Source organism: Fundulus heteroclitus, unplaced genomic scaffold, assembly GCF_011125445.2.
Source record: "Fundulus heteroclitus isolate FHET01 unplaced genomic scaffold, MU-UCD_Fhet_4.1 scaffold_140, whole genome shotgun sequence".
Lineage (NCBI taxonomy): Eukaryota > Metazoa > Chordata > Actinopteri > Cyprinodontiformes > Fundulidae > Fundulus > Fundulus heteroclitus.
The window spans coordinates 182,862-197,535 of NW_023396552.1; the positions used below are offsets into that span (position 1 = coordinate 182,862).

General features: G+C 42.8%; 1 protein-coding gene across 4 annotated transcripts in view; it reads right to left on the reverse strand.

Annotated features, from left to right (window-relative positions):
* Positions 1 to 14,674, reverse strand: part of nbeal2 (neurobeachin-like 2) — a 60,998-nt gene that overhangs the window by 31,290 nt on the left and 15,034 nt on the right. For 3 of the 4 annotated variants that reach the window (XM_012862612.3, XM_021316429.2, XM_021316430.2), the window contains exons 4-19: positions 14,204 to 14,285; positions 13,773 to 13,885; positions 13,454 to 13,536; positions 10,165 to 10,250; positions 9,759 to 10,062; positions 8,714 to 8,820; positions 8,356 to 8,442; positions 7,450 to 7,533; positions 7,153 to 7,251; positions 5,190 to 5,845; positions 4,972 to 5,104; positions 3,555 to 3,674; positions 3,126 to 3,456; positions 2,946 to 3,028; positions 2,766 to 2,858; positions 2,385 to 2,556 (exon numbers count right to left, since the gene is read on the reverse strand). In XM_012862612.3, the coding sequence (XP_012718066.2) occupies positions 2,385 to 2,556; positions 2,766 to 2,858; positions 2,946 to 3,028; positions 3,126 to 3,456; positions 3,555 to 3,674; positions 4,972 to 5,104; positions 5,190 to 5,845; positions 7,153 to 7,251; positions 7,450 to 7,533; positions 8,356 to 8,442; positions 8,714 to 8,820; positions 9,759 to 10,062; positions 10,165 to 10,250; positions 13,454 to 13,536; positions 13,773 to 13,885; positions 14,204 to 14,285 (2,633 nt within the window). The remainder of the gene's footprint in view (positions 1 to 2,384; positions 2,557 to 2,765; positions 2,859 to 2,945; positions 3,029 to 3,125; positions 3,457 to 3,554; positions 3,675 to 4,971; positions 5,105 to 5,189; positions 5,846 to 7,152; positions 7,252 to 7,449; positions 7,534 to 8,355; positions 8,443 to 8,713; positions 8,821 to 9,758; positions 10,063 to 10,164; positions 10,251 to 13,453; positions 13,537 to 13,772; positions 13,886 to 14,203; positions 14,286 to 14,674) is intronic. The other variant, XM_021316431.2, reaches the window with a different exon arrangement.

A 14,674-nucleotide genomic window follows, 5' to 3' on the forward strand; every position in this document is an offset into this window, starting at 1 on the left:
GTTTAATACGTTTCTCTGATGCTTTTTGTCCCGAACGTATTCATGTGGGCAAATATACCCACCCACCCCCGCCGCGTTGGCTCACATTCACATTCAACATCTTAGCTTTGTGTTGTTTTTCTTTTTCTACTATATTTGTCAATCATTTCCTGTTTGCCATTGTGGTTGTGCACAGACTTGAGCTTACCCAATTCACAAACCTTCCCTGAAAGCAGGTTGGCGTCTTTAAACATCACACAGTTAAAAAAGCACCGGAAGAAAAAAGTGTATCGAGAACTGCGTGTTTTGTGACCAGCGTGTCTGAAGGTGACACGTTCATCTGTTATCGCAGGTATTACGCAGGTATAAACACCATTAAAAAGTCTGCCGATCATATTGTTCAGGAAGGAGACTTGTTTTGATGTGAAATGTACACCCTCTTCAGAACAAAAGCTACAGATCTTGTGAAGATGCTGGATGAAGCTGATAAAAGGATGTTATTATTCGTGGTGAAAGCAGTCCTGTAACAGCATCAAAGAAGCCAGTACTCCAAAAGCAACATAAAAAGGCTAAATTATAGCTTGCAAATGCACTCAGGGACAAAGACCCTACGTTTAGGAAATATTAACCTTTGATTTGATTAAATAAAAATAAAATTTAAAAAAAAAAGTGTATGGCTACAATGATCATCGATACATTTCAAGGAGAAAGGAAGAGGCCTGCGAGCCTGAAAGCATCATCCCAGCTGCGAGGTAAACTGGAGGCAACGTCACGTTGTGTGTTTGTTTCAGCATCATGAGGAGAGCGCATCATCTGGAATTGTTGTTGACGCATCTCAGGATATCAGCCAGGACGCTAAAGTTTTGACCTAAAGTGGGCTTCCAAATGGACAAGGATCCTAAACTCACCGTACAGACAAACAGGTCATAAAATGGCTTAAGGACAAGGATTTTTGTGGTGGCCGTCAAAATCCCCTGATCTCAGTCCTGTTGGAAATTTGTAAACAAGAGCTGAAAGGATGCGAGAGAGCAAGGCATCTCTAGCCTGTCGCGGTTACGCCCGTTCTGTCAGGAGGAATGGGCCAAAATACCAGCAAATTATTATGAGAAGCTTCTGGAAAGGATACTCAAAAAGTTTCATCCAAGCATTACAGTTTAAAAGGCAAATCTAGCAAACACAGTGTGTAAACTTGAATTTAAGATAAACTATAAAGATATTCTCTCACTCATGCTCCAGTATTAAGCAAACACAAATAGTTTTGGCAATCCTAATTGACCTAAAACGGCAAAGGCTTGATCTTATTTAATCTCAGTACAGTAAGAAAAATTGGGTTATGTTCCTTCCTATCGAGTGTAAATATGTATATTCTTTCATCAGGTGGCGGAACTGAGAAGCAAACAAACCAATGTTGACTTTCTGACTGTCTGTGTCTAAGCTAGATAAGAGTGAAAAAATTATCTTTGAGCAGAAGGTTAAGTAATGAGGAAGAATGGTCCGATTTATGTAAATAAATTGCTTAGTGGTGTTAACAGTGCAGTACTAGGCTCAAATGCGAGCCGCCAAAATGGACAAAGACTCCTGAACAGGTATTGCCTCCAATTTAAGCCTGTTTTCTGTTGCGATGACCGGGATAGCTGGGGATTTGCACAGACATGCAGCAATCGTGTTATCAGGCAGTAGCAGGAGCCTCCGACAGTCAAATGAAACAAAGGGCACAAGATAGCGTTACCTGTAACTGACTGGTTTTATCTAAAACGGCCCAAAATGTGGGGTGTAAAGACGTCACAGTGGCACAATGGAGGAACCCCTGCTACTACCGGAGGGCCCCTACATAGGTTGTGCCTTTTGAAATATGTTGCAACGAGTATAAACTGTAAACCTGTGAAAAGATATGCACATCATGCTGCCTAAAGCTTGTAAGAGGTATTTTACCTCTCTTTCCATCTTGACTGACTTTCCAGTGATCCAGCAACTGCCTGTAAGACTATCGCTCAGTCTTGCTGTCATTTGTTGCGGAACCCATCATCACGTACCCATCATCGGTCTGTATGAGGACCAAATTATTTCTAAACCAGACAATCGTTTCCAAGTGGTTATTTGGGCTCAGGGAAAACTGTTCAAAGGAGTCAGACAGATATCCTTTCAAGTGTAGGAAGACTGTACCAGCTGACAAGCGTGGTAGCGGTTGCATAATGTCGAGGGTCAATTTTGTGGACAGATTCAGTGGTTCTTTACGCAAAGTGGGCAGAAATGGTTCGCGAACAACTGAGTGAGGACGAGTGAACAAAACCTGAACAAAATGCCTGTTGAGATTGCAGTGATCAGGCAACCACGTGGTGTGTTGAGGAAAAAAAAACAAAACACTTAAGAATGTTTGAATGGGGGGGGGGGGGGGGGGAACTGACCTGCAGATTTGTTGAGAGGCAGCAGCATGGCGGCGGGGCCTCTGGAGGAGGTGAGCTCTGGTCCCAGCAGGTCTGAAGCCTCCTGGCCGCCGTTGTAAACCTGCTCCGCCTCGCACACCTGCTCGAGCAGGGGCAGCAAAACCCCGATGCCTCCCACCACGTTCACAACATCCTGGAACGATCCACCAATAGTCAATTAACCAATGAGTTAACATCGGTCTCGTCAAAGGGAAGGAGCAACAGAAGACCAGTAGAGTGACAATTACAAAACAAAAGAAAGATGAAAACATCTAAATCCCTGTCAGAGCTTCCGACACTAAGACTAAACTAAGCTACTAGTTTTACGGGGGTAAACAAATGAGAAAATAATTCATATCCAACCTTGGTATCCCAGCTGACCACTCTGTGTCCTGTTAGTCTGCCATCATGCTGGTGATGAGGTGCCAGGTCCAGACATATCTGACCCTTAAAAGCCTAAAGAGACGCCCAAAGGTGCGTGAGGAAGAAAAGCTGCGGTGGCAGAGTAACACGGTGTGTGTGTTTTCCTGAGCTTGACTTTACCTGTGGAGTGTAGTAGAGCAGCAGCTTGCTGTTCAGCTCAGACAGCTCTCCGTCCGCTTTGAACAGGGGCACGTGATTAGGGCCTGCGACGGGAAACACGAGGAGTTCAGCTCAAGAACCGCGGACATGCAAACATTTGTTAACGCAAGTTTTGAGCTATCTGCTAAATGGGCGACGGACCTGCAGCGTGCAGAGCTCGCGCCTGGGCAGGCTGCAGAGCCTCGTGGCAGATGAAGGCCGTGCCCAGCAGCCCGTCTAGAGACGTCGGTGAGCCCCACTCTGTGTCCTGCAGTCCTGCCGAAATGGTGTGCACCGGGGAGTCTGGCGTAGGCCCCCAACGGCCCCCCGCGAAGGTCGCTGGGAAGGACTGGGAGCGGAGGAGGGAGGGAGCGTGGGACGGGAAGGCAAACTCTGGCGACGGGCAGGAGGCCAGAGACGAGGGAAGGTTGGGCGAGGTGGTGGTGGTGGTGGTGCGGTGGCCGGCGGAGCCGATGCCGCAGTAGATAAACGGCTTCAGGATCAGGCGAGGGGGGGAGAGAGAGAACCCGACTATGAGGAACACTTTGCTGAAGTCAACCAGGAAAAGAAAAAAAATATCTTTTAGTTTACCTCATTAAAAGATGGGAAACGAAGCTGAGCCGTTTTCTGTTGCTCTCCATCAATGTAGACCGTTACAAGGTTCTGACCGAAAGGACGCCGGCCTGGGATGTGGACTATAGCCACCGAATGCTGGGATGAAGGTGAAAAAAAAGGCCACATGCCAAATTAACACAGTATGAAACAAAAACTACAACACTTAGAAAAAAATCGTTATTACTTTTTCTTCATTTTACGTGACAGAGTAACACAAAGCGGCGCATAATTGGGAAGTGGAAGGAAATGATTTCAAGGTTTTTAAAGTTTTCCCAAATAAAAATCTAAAAGTAAGGAGTGCAATCTTGTAACCAGCCCCCTTTTACAGTAATACCTCTAAAAAAAAAGTTTAAGCAACCAATAGAAGTCAAATTAGTGATTAAAGCCAACCTGTGTTTGACTTAATCTCAGTTATTCTGTGAAAGTTTATTAGAGAACATCTAACGAGAAACGGGATCATAAACAATCCAATGAAGGAACCAGATATGGCAGGCTAATACAGGAAATGGCACACGGCCATCTACCCAGAGTAAACCAACATGCTGAGCAAAGAGAGACGCCCAGGGCAACTCTGGAGGAGCTCCACAGCTCAGGTGGGAGGATCTGTTGACAGGACAACTATTAGTTATGAAATTCACAAATTTTACCTTAATAGAAGATTGATAAGAAGAAAGCCATTGTTTAAAAAAAGTCATAATAAGTTCCCGTTTACAGTTTGCTATGAGCCATGTTTAGGGACACAACAAAGAGGACGAGGCTGCTCTGGCCAGACGGGATCAAAATTTCACGTTTTGGCCAACATGTAGAAAGTTGTGTGTGGAGGAAAACGAACACCGCAAAACATCCTCAACACCACATCCCTGCTGTGGAACATGACGGTGGCAGCATCCTGCTGTGGGGATTTTTTTCTATAGCTGGTTGGATAATTCATGTTTACATAACCCTCCATCATCTGATGGCACTGCAGGTATCTTACAAAGAAAAATGTGCAAAAACTCTCAGTCCCGAGATGTGCAAAGTTGTTAGAGACATAGCCCAAAAGACGCTCCTAGAGTGGATTAAACTGTACACCACATTGTTTCTCTATGTAGACGACTTCGAAAATCACATATAACTTCACTTCCACTTCAAAATTATGCACCGCTTGTGGTGGGCTGTCACATAAAATCTCAATAAAGTACATTAAAGATGAATATAAGGTGACAAAATCAGGAAAACGTTCAAGGGGAGTCTCCTTACAAGGCACTATATAGAAGACATGATCAAAGTAGAAAGTTGGCACAGGTATGGCTACTGTTGTTACTATCATCAAAAAGGACAATGACTGTGACTCATACATCATGTGGTTTTTCTCTTGAATCAAAAAGGGATCCAAAACAGTGTTTATACTCACCCAGCGCATGTCAACTAGTGGGTATTCAGGCAAAGCGACGGCCATGTAGTCTTTCTTAGTGCAAACAGCCACTACTAGCACACCCTCCATGGTGAAAAAGGCTTCAAGCCCGGTTCCACTTGCTGTGAAGAAACTTTACAGAAGAATAGAAGCCTTAGTCAAAAGTACACGCAACAAAAACTTGGACCAAACGAACCTCAAAATAAGGTCACCTTTACCTGTAGAGCTGCTTCCTGCGTGACCCTTTTCCCATGTCATATTGAGCCCCCTTGTCAGTGTTGGCAGGATGTTTATTGTTATTAAAGAACTCCGAATGGTAAGATGGGAAGTCCATGTTGAGGCAGAGCCAAGCGTGAAATGCAAACCCGCTGCCTGGCCAGCGTTGGACTGTCGGGACCATAATCCCTGCCATAGGGGGTGTAAGATCAAAATATTGCAGAGCGCTGTCCCGGCCCTCTCTGGCTGCCATGGCTGAAAGCACGCATATCATGCGGGTGCAGTAAGGGTGCATCCTCCCTCCCGCTGCGCCGCTGTCCTGATCCATTCGGAGAAGTCTGAGGAGGCTCTTCAGCTCCTCGGGCCTCAGACACAGGGAACCCAGGTCCTGCAGGAGGCCCAGCAGGGCGTCCGCACACTGCCTGTCCAAACTCTGGGGCTGCGAGAGCACCTGCAGCAGAGCACCCACCATGCCGGCTTCCACAGCCACGGTGCGGCACGACCGGGAGCCTCCCGACACCGCCGCCAGCCACTGGGCCACCAGCAGCTGGAGGTCCCTCTGGCCCGACAGGTCGGGCAGCCACTGCAGAAGCAGCAGCAAGGGCTGGTCGTTGCTAATGCCAAGGTGGTGCGCGTGGGCGTGCTCGCCCTCCACTGCCTGAGGTGACGACAAAGAAAGAAGGTCAAACACAGGCCAGGTTAAGTTCTCAAAGTGAAAAAAAAGTCAGCAATGACCCACCCCAGGTATCGGATAGGGGTATTTTCTATCAGTTATCAGTATTTGTGTTAGCCATCAATTTAGCTCCATTTCAGTCGCGATAAAGTAGGTATAGAAAATGGATGGGTGGCTAGTAAAAACATATTATAGTCGTCCTGATGGGTGGAATTTATGTCCCACTTTTTTATTCATAACAACCACTCAAAGTGCTTTACATCCCAACCACATCTACCCTGGTCAGGCTCACAAACATTCACACAGCAGTATACCGATTAGGAGGTCATTTGGGATTAAGAGCCCTGCCCAGGGGCACATCAACATGTGGCGGGGGGGGGGGAGCTGGAATCGAACCAACATTCGCATTGCAGGGACAACTAAACTTCCAAAAATCGCACTAAAATAATCTACCAGGTGTGGATGTTTTTGTCAATTGAACAGCTCTCAGTCGGAGAGAGGTGCACAGCTCAAACATCTCTCTGTAAAAAAAATATGAGACTCAAAGCAAGTCTACCTGTTTTTCAAAAAGGAGAACAACTGTTACGCTAAGTTTTGTAGGCACATGATTGACTGGAGCTAAACTGAAATATGGTACAATAAAACAGAAGGGTTGAGCTAGTGTTTGCAGAGTAACTCAGCAGACTGTGCCACACTAACACTGGTAGTAGACAGCAGCGCCGAAACTTTAGTCATCTTTTACAGCATTTAAAGCAATTAAAGCTCTAGGTTTGCGAGGACAGAGAACTGCTTTTTCTATAGGGCTTAGCAACGCACCGTTATCTAGACGAGCATTGAAATGGTTTCCAAACCAAATGATCAACGAGTTTCATCAAAACAGAGAGGGAACAGGCTAATGTTAGCTTAGCGCTTCCAGTAACTTTTTCACTTGGAAAATCAGACAGAAAGAACAAGACATCTATTGAATGAAGATTGTAGCTGTATGTGTCAGGGCAGCTATATATTTAGAAACCTAAAATATGCTATGCATGATTCAGGGGACACCTCATAACCTAACTGTAGCTTTCTGCAACAAAGCTAGCGCGCGTATGAGCCGCCCGGCAGAAATTCCATCTGAAAAAAATTATCTTTCGCTTGCAAAAAAAACTTAACTTGTTTACTGCACATCAAAGCTACTGAGCTTTCAAGGACAGGTGGCATCGATTTTAGTTAGTAGCAAGCTATGCCTCAATATCAGCGCAAGATATACTGGGACAGGTCATGACTTTGTGCTGAAGGAATGCATGCTTCACCATGTTCATCAGCTCCTGCAGCAGCCGTTTGGTGGGTTGACCTTGACTTTTCAGCACATCAAACAGCTGGGAGTAGCCAATCCTCTCCTTGAAAACCTCCTGAGAGCACGAGAGACAGAAATAGGTTGCAGAAATACTGTTTGACAGAGACAATTGTCTGGCACGCTTCCATTACTGGGAAGGAAACAACGCGAGCATGCATGAATGGATTGCAACCGTTCTCGTCAGAGTTTTAATGAAAATGTGCACAAAAGTAGATATTTTGACAGATAAAAAAAAATCAGTTAGAGGCTTTACCTTAGCAGAAGGTGAGTTGCTCATTATAGCTGTAAGGACCCCTAAGGCATGGACCGTTATACTGTCTGCTCCTTTCTCCAACACCTACATGAAAAAATAGGAGCTAAAGTTCATTGAGGCACTTTACAGATAAGAATTAGCAGCGTCATATGTTTCCAAACAAAAGACGCATCACCAAAAGGAAGTTTTGTAATATCTTTCTCCAAAAACACTCTCCATCCTGATTATCTGTTAGGTCCAAAGGGAAGTAAAGCACAATTATTGCAGCAGAATGAGGGAAAATAAGGAGAAATGCTGTACCAGCCAGCACACAATCACCTCTTTGTTTAATAAAGACAGGTCCTGGCATGCAAAAAAAAAAAAGAAGAAAAAAAAAACTAAACAAAAAAATCCAAAGCCAACCACCATAAAAAAAGAAAGAAATTAGGCAATCCCAAGCTGCTGCTGGATATTAGTCAACCTCAAGCTCCAGGACACAAAGCCAGGCCTTTTTACACAACTCACATGGAAAAGCAGCAGGTAAAAGAGAAACATGGGAAGATAACTAATTAAAAAAAACATCCATTTCATGCACAAATATGAGCACCACATGCCCTAATTGGCCCATGTTGTCAGCAGGGAATTCAGCCGATAATTGCTGTGATTTACAGCAATCAATTGAATTGAAGCAACTTAAGGGAGGGAGGACATGACAAATAAGAGTCAAACCTGATGGCGGTTATAATATCCAGCCATACCTGTTTTATTTACAAATGAATATGAGCCTGACTTCCTGCCTATAACTTCCTGTTTAAATAGCACAGAGAGAGAAAGAGAGAGCAAGAGAGAGCGAGAGAGAGAGAGGGCCGAGTTTCCTGCTGACAAGACCAAGAGCACCACCAAGCACACAGGGGAAGCGGGGAGTACCTGGTTCACTTTGTCATCTTTGAGCAAATGTGTGGTGAGGTCACACACAACCTCACGCTCCGGCCTACACCTGTTGCTCTGAAAGAGCTTCAGGGCGCAAAAAATGCATGCAGCAAACAAACAAGAGTCACACAATTAGACCCAAAAAAAAACGAAAATCATCCGCGAGAGGCTGCAGACTTGCCAAGCAGGAAAACACATATATGATTGTGACATTTGAAAAAAAAAAAAAAAACACAGACAAAAGTTAAATCTGAAAGAGGAAGTGGGGTTGATATAATAAGAGTTGTGACAGTAAGACGCAGGTGGGCCGGTTTGATTAAAATAAAGCCAGAAATGTGATGGTTAGCAGTCTAACCTTGCTGTTCTGAATCAGTCTGAGGAGGTGCTCAAAGCAGTTGTTGTTGAGGAAGATGGCCTGTAGAACAGGTCTGTCGGCACACTGCAGGATCTCCGGAACAGCAGCTAAGATAAATAACAGAGAAATGTTGATTCTTGACCTCTCGCACACATACAGGTGCATCTCAGTCAATTAGAATATCAATAAAAAGTCATCAAAAAGAGATACTCAGGTGTAGATTTATTACACACAGTGATACATTTCACGTATTCATCTTGATTCAGTTTATTTATATAGCAGCGATTTGCACTCAAGGCACTTATGTCATCACAGCCAACAATATACAGAAATATACTTCAAAGTTAATTCGATCCAATCATATAGACAGATTCAAATGTAATCACATGCAATCGTATTTGAGCCTTGTTATAAAAGCTGGCAAGCTGATTGGGAAATCAGCTTGCCAGCTTTGCAGCAACCCACATACGACGCATGCATGTGGCAACCGTGCACAGGAAAGATGCCTTTTTAATAGCAGAACACGACTCAGCGCGAGTGTTTATCGGCCACAGCCAACTGGGAGTTTAAGAGCAAAGAGCAAACACACACAGAAGTACTGGTCTAGCTGTACTTTCTATGTTAAAGAAGAAGTAAAGAGTTAATTGCAACAATAGTCTCTTTAATGGCTTCATCTAGGGGAGGGACACAGCTACACTGAGACAGTGGTAAAATATATAGCAGGATTGTGTTCATTTTTATGAATATGGTTTGCATCTAATGGAAAACCCCAAATTACTTGGACTCCTTTCCAACCACACTTTTTCCTTCCACTCAACTTTGCTATAATATGCTTGAATTCACCACTTATAATTTAGTAAGAAACTGAATTTGGATTTTTTATTAGTTAATGATGACACTCTGTGTCTAATGAAGCTACAAGAGATCTTTTAATTGAAATTGTCGACATAAATAAACTTTTTGGTGATTTTCAAATTCTTTGAGACACATTAACACTTGGGACACACATACGTTTTTAAATCATCTGTGCAAATGACGTTCGTACTTAGCATTTGGCTCTGGAGGGATATCAGGCTCTCCTCCCAGCTCCGCCTGTCCTCCTGGTCGCTGCTGAGCGGACGGTTCCAGTTGAGGAGCTGGAAGTAGCCCTCCAGGATCGTCTTGATCTCCACCTGCCGCTCCACTGGGCTGCTGGAGTGGAGGAGGTGGATCATTGCCGTCAGACACCGCAGAGTCAACCGCGGGAGCCTGGTCTCTTTAGGTTCGGCAGAGATCCGGCAGCACCACACCCGCAGGACGGAGAACAGGTCCTCGACCGACTGAGGGCTGATGGAGAGAAGGCCATTTTTCTGGAAGCAAAATAAATAAAAAGGCTTGTCAGATGAACGTCGCGCCCCTCGCAAACTATGTGTTTTAAGTCACAGCTAGACGGGACAGATTTGTTTGCAGACCTTTCCTCCGCTGATGACAGCGCCTTGGAGATGAACCAGTCTGAGTGTGAGGAACTCTGGGATATTTTCACTGTCCTGGAGACTCTCTGGATGAGGAAAAGACGCAAAGACACGACATTTAAGGCAAGGTAGCAAAACCTCCAGCAGCCGTTTCAGTGTCTGACTCAAGCTAGGTTCCCATATAAAAAAAAAGATAAATGTCAATAAAACAAATTTAACAACCAATAAAATAAAAGGTCTTTGTCTACTTAAGGACCAGTTAAAATATATTCCATAAATAAATGACATAAATAATCGGCACAGAGGCGATTCGTTTACATTTTCTTTAGGACTTAAAGAAACACCACATATGTAGAAGTTAGGTACATAGTATTTAACCTTAAGGCATATATTAGATCACAATATTTGGACTTACATTTTTACCCAATTTTAACCCACGTTTTGAAGAAGGCCAAATATGCTAATGAAATTCACAGTTTGCCAAAACTGAAAACATCTTGGAAGCAGCACTGATTTTGATGTATAAAAAAAAGTCACTGCCTTCTCACACTTTATCACTAAGAACTAGTTTTGCACTGATACCGATACCAGTATCGGACAGGGCCCTGATCCAGCGCTAAAATGGTGGTATCGGTATTGGTGAGTACCAACAAATAGGGCACAATACCATTTGGATGTTTGTATGTCACTTGAACGCAGCCTTCTCTCTTCCTGACTAGTATTATACATGTTATGTAAGTTCATGAACGTTGCACTATTTTGGCATTTGAGAGCAAAAACTCAGGGTTTAAAAGAGATTATTCAATTATTAATGTAATTTTATTGTCTTACTGTTGCACTGCTATTATACATGTTATAATTTCCCAAATGTTGCACAATTTCAAACAGATGGTATCGGTATGGTATCGGTATCGGCCAGTACTGCACAGCCAGGTATCGGGTATCGGTATCGGGGCCAATAAATGGCATCGGTGCAACACTACTAAGAACAGTAGCTGAAATAACTAAAAAAAACTCTCTTTTAGTTCTGGAAATATTTTATTCAAGATCAAATACATACGTCTGGGTTGATTTTATAGATTTTAAATCACAAATGAAATATTCAACATAAATGTTAGTGAGGTAAAAAAAAAAGAAGCTGTCATCATACTGTGAATATACAGAAAAAATGTTGTAGCTATTCAAGATGTACAGATCGGCTCTCACATCTAAAATAGCAAATTTCGCTAAAATGCTCTAACATGCATATCAGTGTGATTAATGACACCAAACCGAAGTCAGTTTTGTGAAAAGTGTGGCAGCATTTTAAGACAAAATGACCGAAATAGCTTTTTATGGTTATTGAGAAAATATTGAAACAGTTAACAACTGCAAATAATAAAATGAAAGATGCAGAATAAGTCAGAGATTGACTTCTTTGAACATTTTTGCCTTTGGGCCGAGTCATTTCTAAGCACTATAAAGGGATAAAATATATCACAATAGTGCCAACACTTCAGATGAACTGATCAGGATTTTATTGCTGATATCTGATCTCCCGGTTACTGCCTGCGGTTTTGTCTGCTGATTTCGGTCGAGTAGGGAAAGGCATGAGAACATCAAAGTACAGCATTTTTCTGCTCCTCATGCCATAAGCGGTCATTGATTGTTTATATTAGAAGAAGAGGCGCCATCACGCCGCGTGAGATGCTGTTATGAAACAGCACTACTTTAAAACAAACACGGAACAAAGTGCAATGCTGATATTCTAAACTATATTTTAGCATCTTCTATTAGCGATTAGCACAAATAGCTTGGCTAGTATTACTAAAACGACGTATATTTTCAGCCTAACTTTGGGATTCTTAAAAGGCTACCAACATTAGCGACATGACTGTCCACCCTTCCTGTTATCTGCTTTAACTTCAGCCCTAATTCATCTCCTGACTTTCTCTTAGTTTTCTTATAAATGACTTGTTACCTCTCTTTGCTTCCTCTGGCTTTATTTTAAACACCTTACGGACACTAAAAATAGCTAACTTTGAGTCCTCCTGTTAGTGATGCATTCACTGATCAGAAAAAAAGATTGGATTTTTAAGTTGGTAAATCATTAGTCAGTGGCCCTACTAAGCAGTGGTCCCCCTTTGAATTTGCTGCACACTTTTCATATCACTGTTGAGTATCTGCCCCTCACTCCCACCCCTGCCTGACATATAAGGCAACAGTATAAGGAAAGTTTTCTTATGACAATGTGGCCGTCCATCCACTATCTAGAGCTAGATAGAGGTCTGCAACCTGTGCCTCTGGAGCCACAAGCCGCTCTTTGAGCCTTCCACAATGGTTATTAATGAATTTGGCTTAAAATGATAACTAACTAATTAATGTTTGTTTTAAGGTAGATATAATAAGAAATAAAAGTTTTTGCATTTTTTCATGGATCATTGCATTGAATTTCCACAGCAGAAAGACACTAAAAGTACCAGTAATATATCTTTTTAGATCTGCTTTTATTGTTGTTTGGTTGGAAACACGGTGCTTTTTTTTTTAAATACATCTTTCTCCACAGATAAACATCCCATAGCAAAAGGTGAATGCATCCACCTTTTTGCAAAATATTTATTATTTTCTTTATTTTACAACTTAAAAATAGAAGTACACTGGTGCTTCTCTAAAAATGACAACAAATTTCCAATGGAAGATATCTATAAAAAAAAAGGATTTGTCATCTTTTTTTCCCAAAAGGTCATAGAACATTAGCAGCTCTAAAGGAGTTATACAGTATTTAGCTGGACCGATGGCAAAAATCTGTCTTTGGATTGTAAAGGTTGCAGAGTCCTGATCTGGATGAACCCGTATTTGGTCCCTAAAACAAATGTTTTCTAAAGTTCCCCAGTAAAACTTTCCCTCCTGTGGCCTCTTTTTAAAAAAAAAAAAAGACCACTCTAATTAGTTACACATTGCATGAGTGGCCCTTAACATTTCCAATCAAAGCCTGCCATTACAGCATAATCCTCTTAAAGATTTGAACATTCTTAAACCAACCCAATACGAGCTTTCCCACATGGCTTATAGATCAGCAGTTGCTGATCCAGCGGAATTATTCAATAACAAAACCTGATAAGAAGAAGGTTGATGATTGACTTTTAACCATAACTGAACAATAACAGATTGGACCGGGCTGAAATGGGCTTCATGGGGCTTATAAAATGTACAGATATCAGCCAGAAATAATGAAATGTATGTGTTTGAGCAAAAAAAAACATTTTGATCGGTGCTTTAGGCGAGGCCCGACAGAGAGGGAGGGTCTCACCGTGGAACAGAGCAGGCAACTCTTCTGGCAAGGGCAACGGGGCGAACTTATACTTGTTCCTCTCCATCATGCTCACCTCCTCCCTGCAAAACACAAAGCCTTGAGTCATCACCCTCCAATCACGCCCAGTAATGCACGTGTAATTTCTACTAATGCTGCTGGTACAGAGCCGGGTTTGTCTTCAAGGCGTAGGGAGCCATTGCAGAAGGTTGGGCAAGCCATTATGTGCCCGTGATAATCTGCGAGCCTTTGTGCGGCGGAGTCCCCACCTCCACCCCCCCGCTCGCAAAGTCTGATCGCGAAGGCGGCACGCACTCACCCCGCCAGACGTCTCCTCCACGTCTGATAAGGGTCAAAGAGACTCTCGCAGAGCACCAGTCCATACTGCACGACCGGCTCCAGGGATGACGTCTCCCCCTCTCCCTTCTTGAGCTGCACAAATAAAAGGATTGGGTGCAGGCATTCATTTTCCACTCTGTCTCCGTCGTCAGATACACCTGTTGTAGCGGTCTTTTCAATGTGCGACAATTCCAGCCCTCTGAATAGAAGGTCAAGTACACACCCACTCGTCTCTCACTCAACTAGATGTGTCACTTCTGGCAGAGCGTCCCGCAAACTACACCTATAATCAATTCAGTGGGTTTATTCTCTCTTTGCTCTGACTTTTCTGGGCTTTGTAGTCGGCGTGCCTGGTGCGCAAGGCCCGTCGTAAATCAACAAACTATGTCGTTCTGTCTTAAAGGGTCTTACCTGCTCCAAACAGAAGTTTAGAAGCTTGATAGTTTCAAAAACAAAACTGGGCGTCTTTTCAGGATCGATGTTCTCCATGTTCCTAAAAGGAGAAAAAAAAAAAGAATACCATTTTAAGACAGCTTAATTAATGGATTAACTGACCTATGGTAAAGATAAACACATTAAATGAACAATAATAAAGAAAACCCTTGACAAAGGGCTTGGTTTAGCTTTATAACGTTTTATTGCACTCCCTAAAAAAAAACGAAAACAACAAAATATTTTCCCTAAAACCCATCGACTCTTAGTTATTGACAATAAATTAGGAAGGAGGACTTTGATTTAAGACTCTCTTTTTAAGCACAAAAAAATAAAATTGGGACAGATGGTGAAATGCAAACACAGCCAGATTGTAGTAGTTTTGAAAACTGTCTAACATTTGCTTTAAAAATTGTAATAATCGAGGCTTTTAGGAATAGTCCATACATT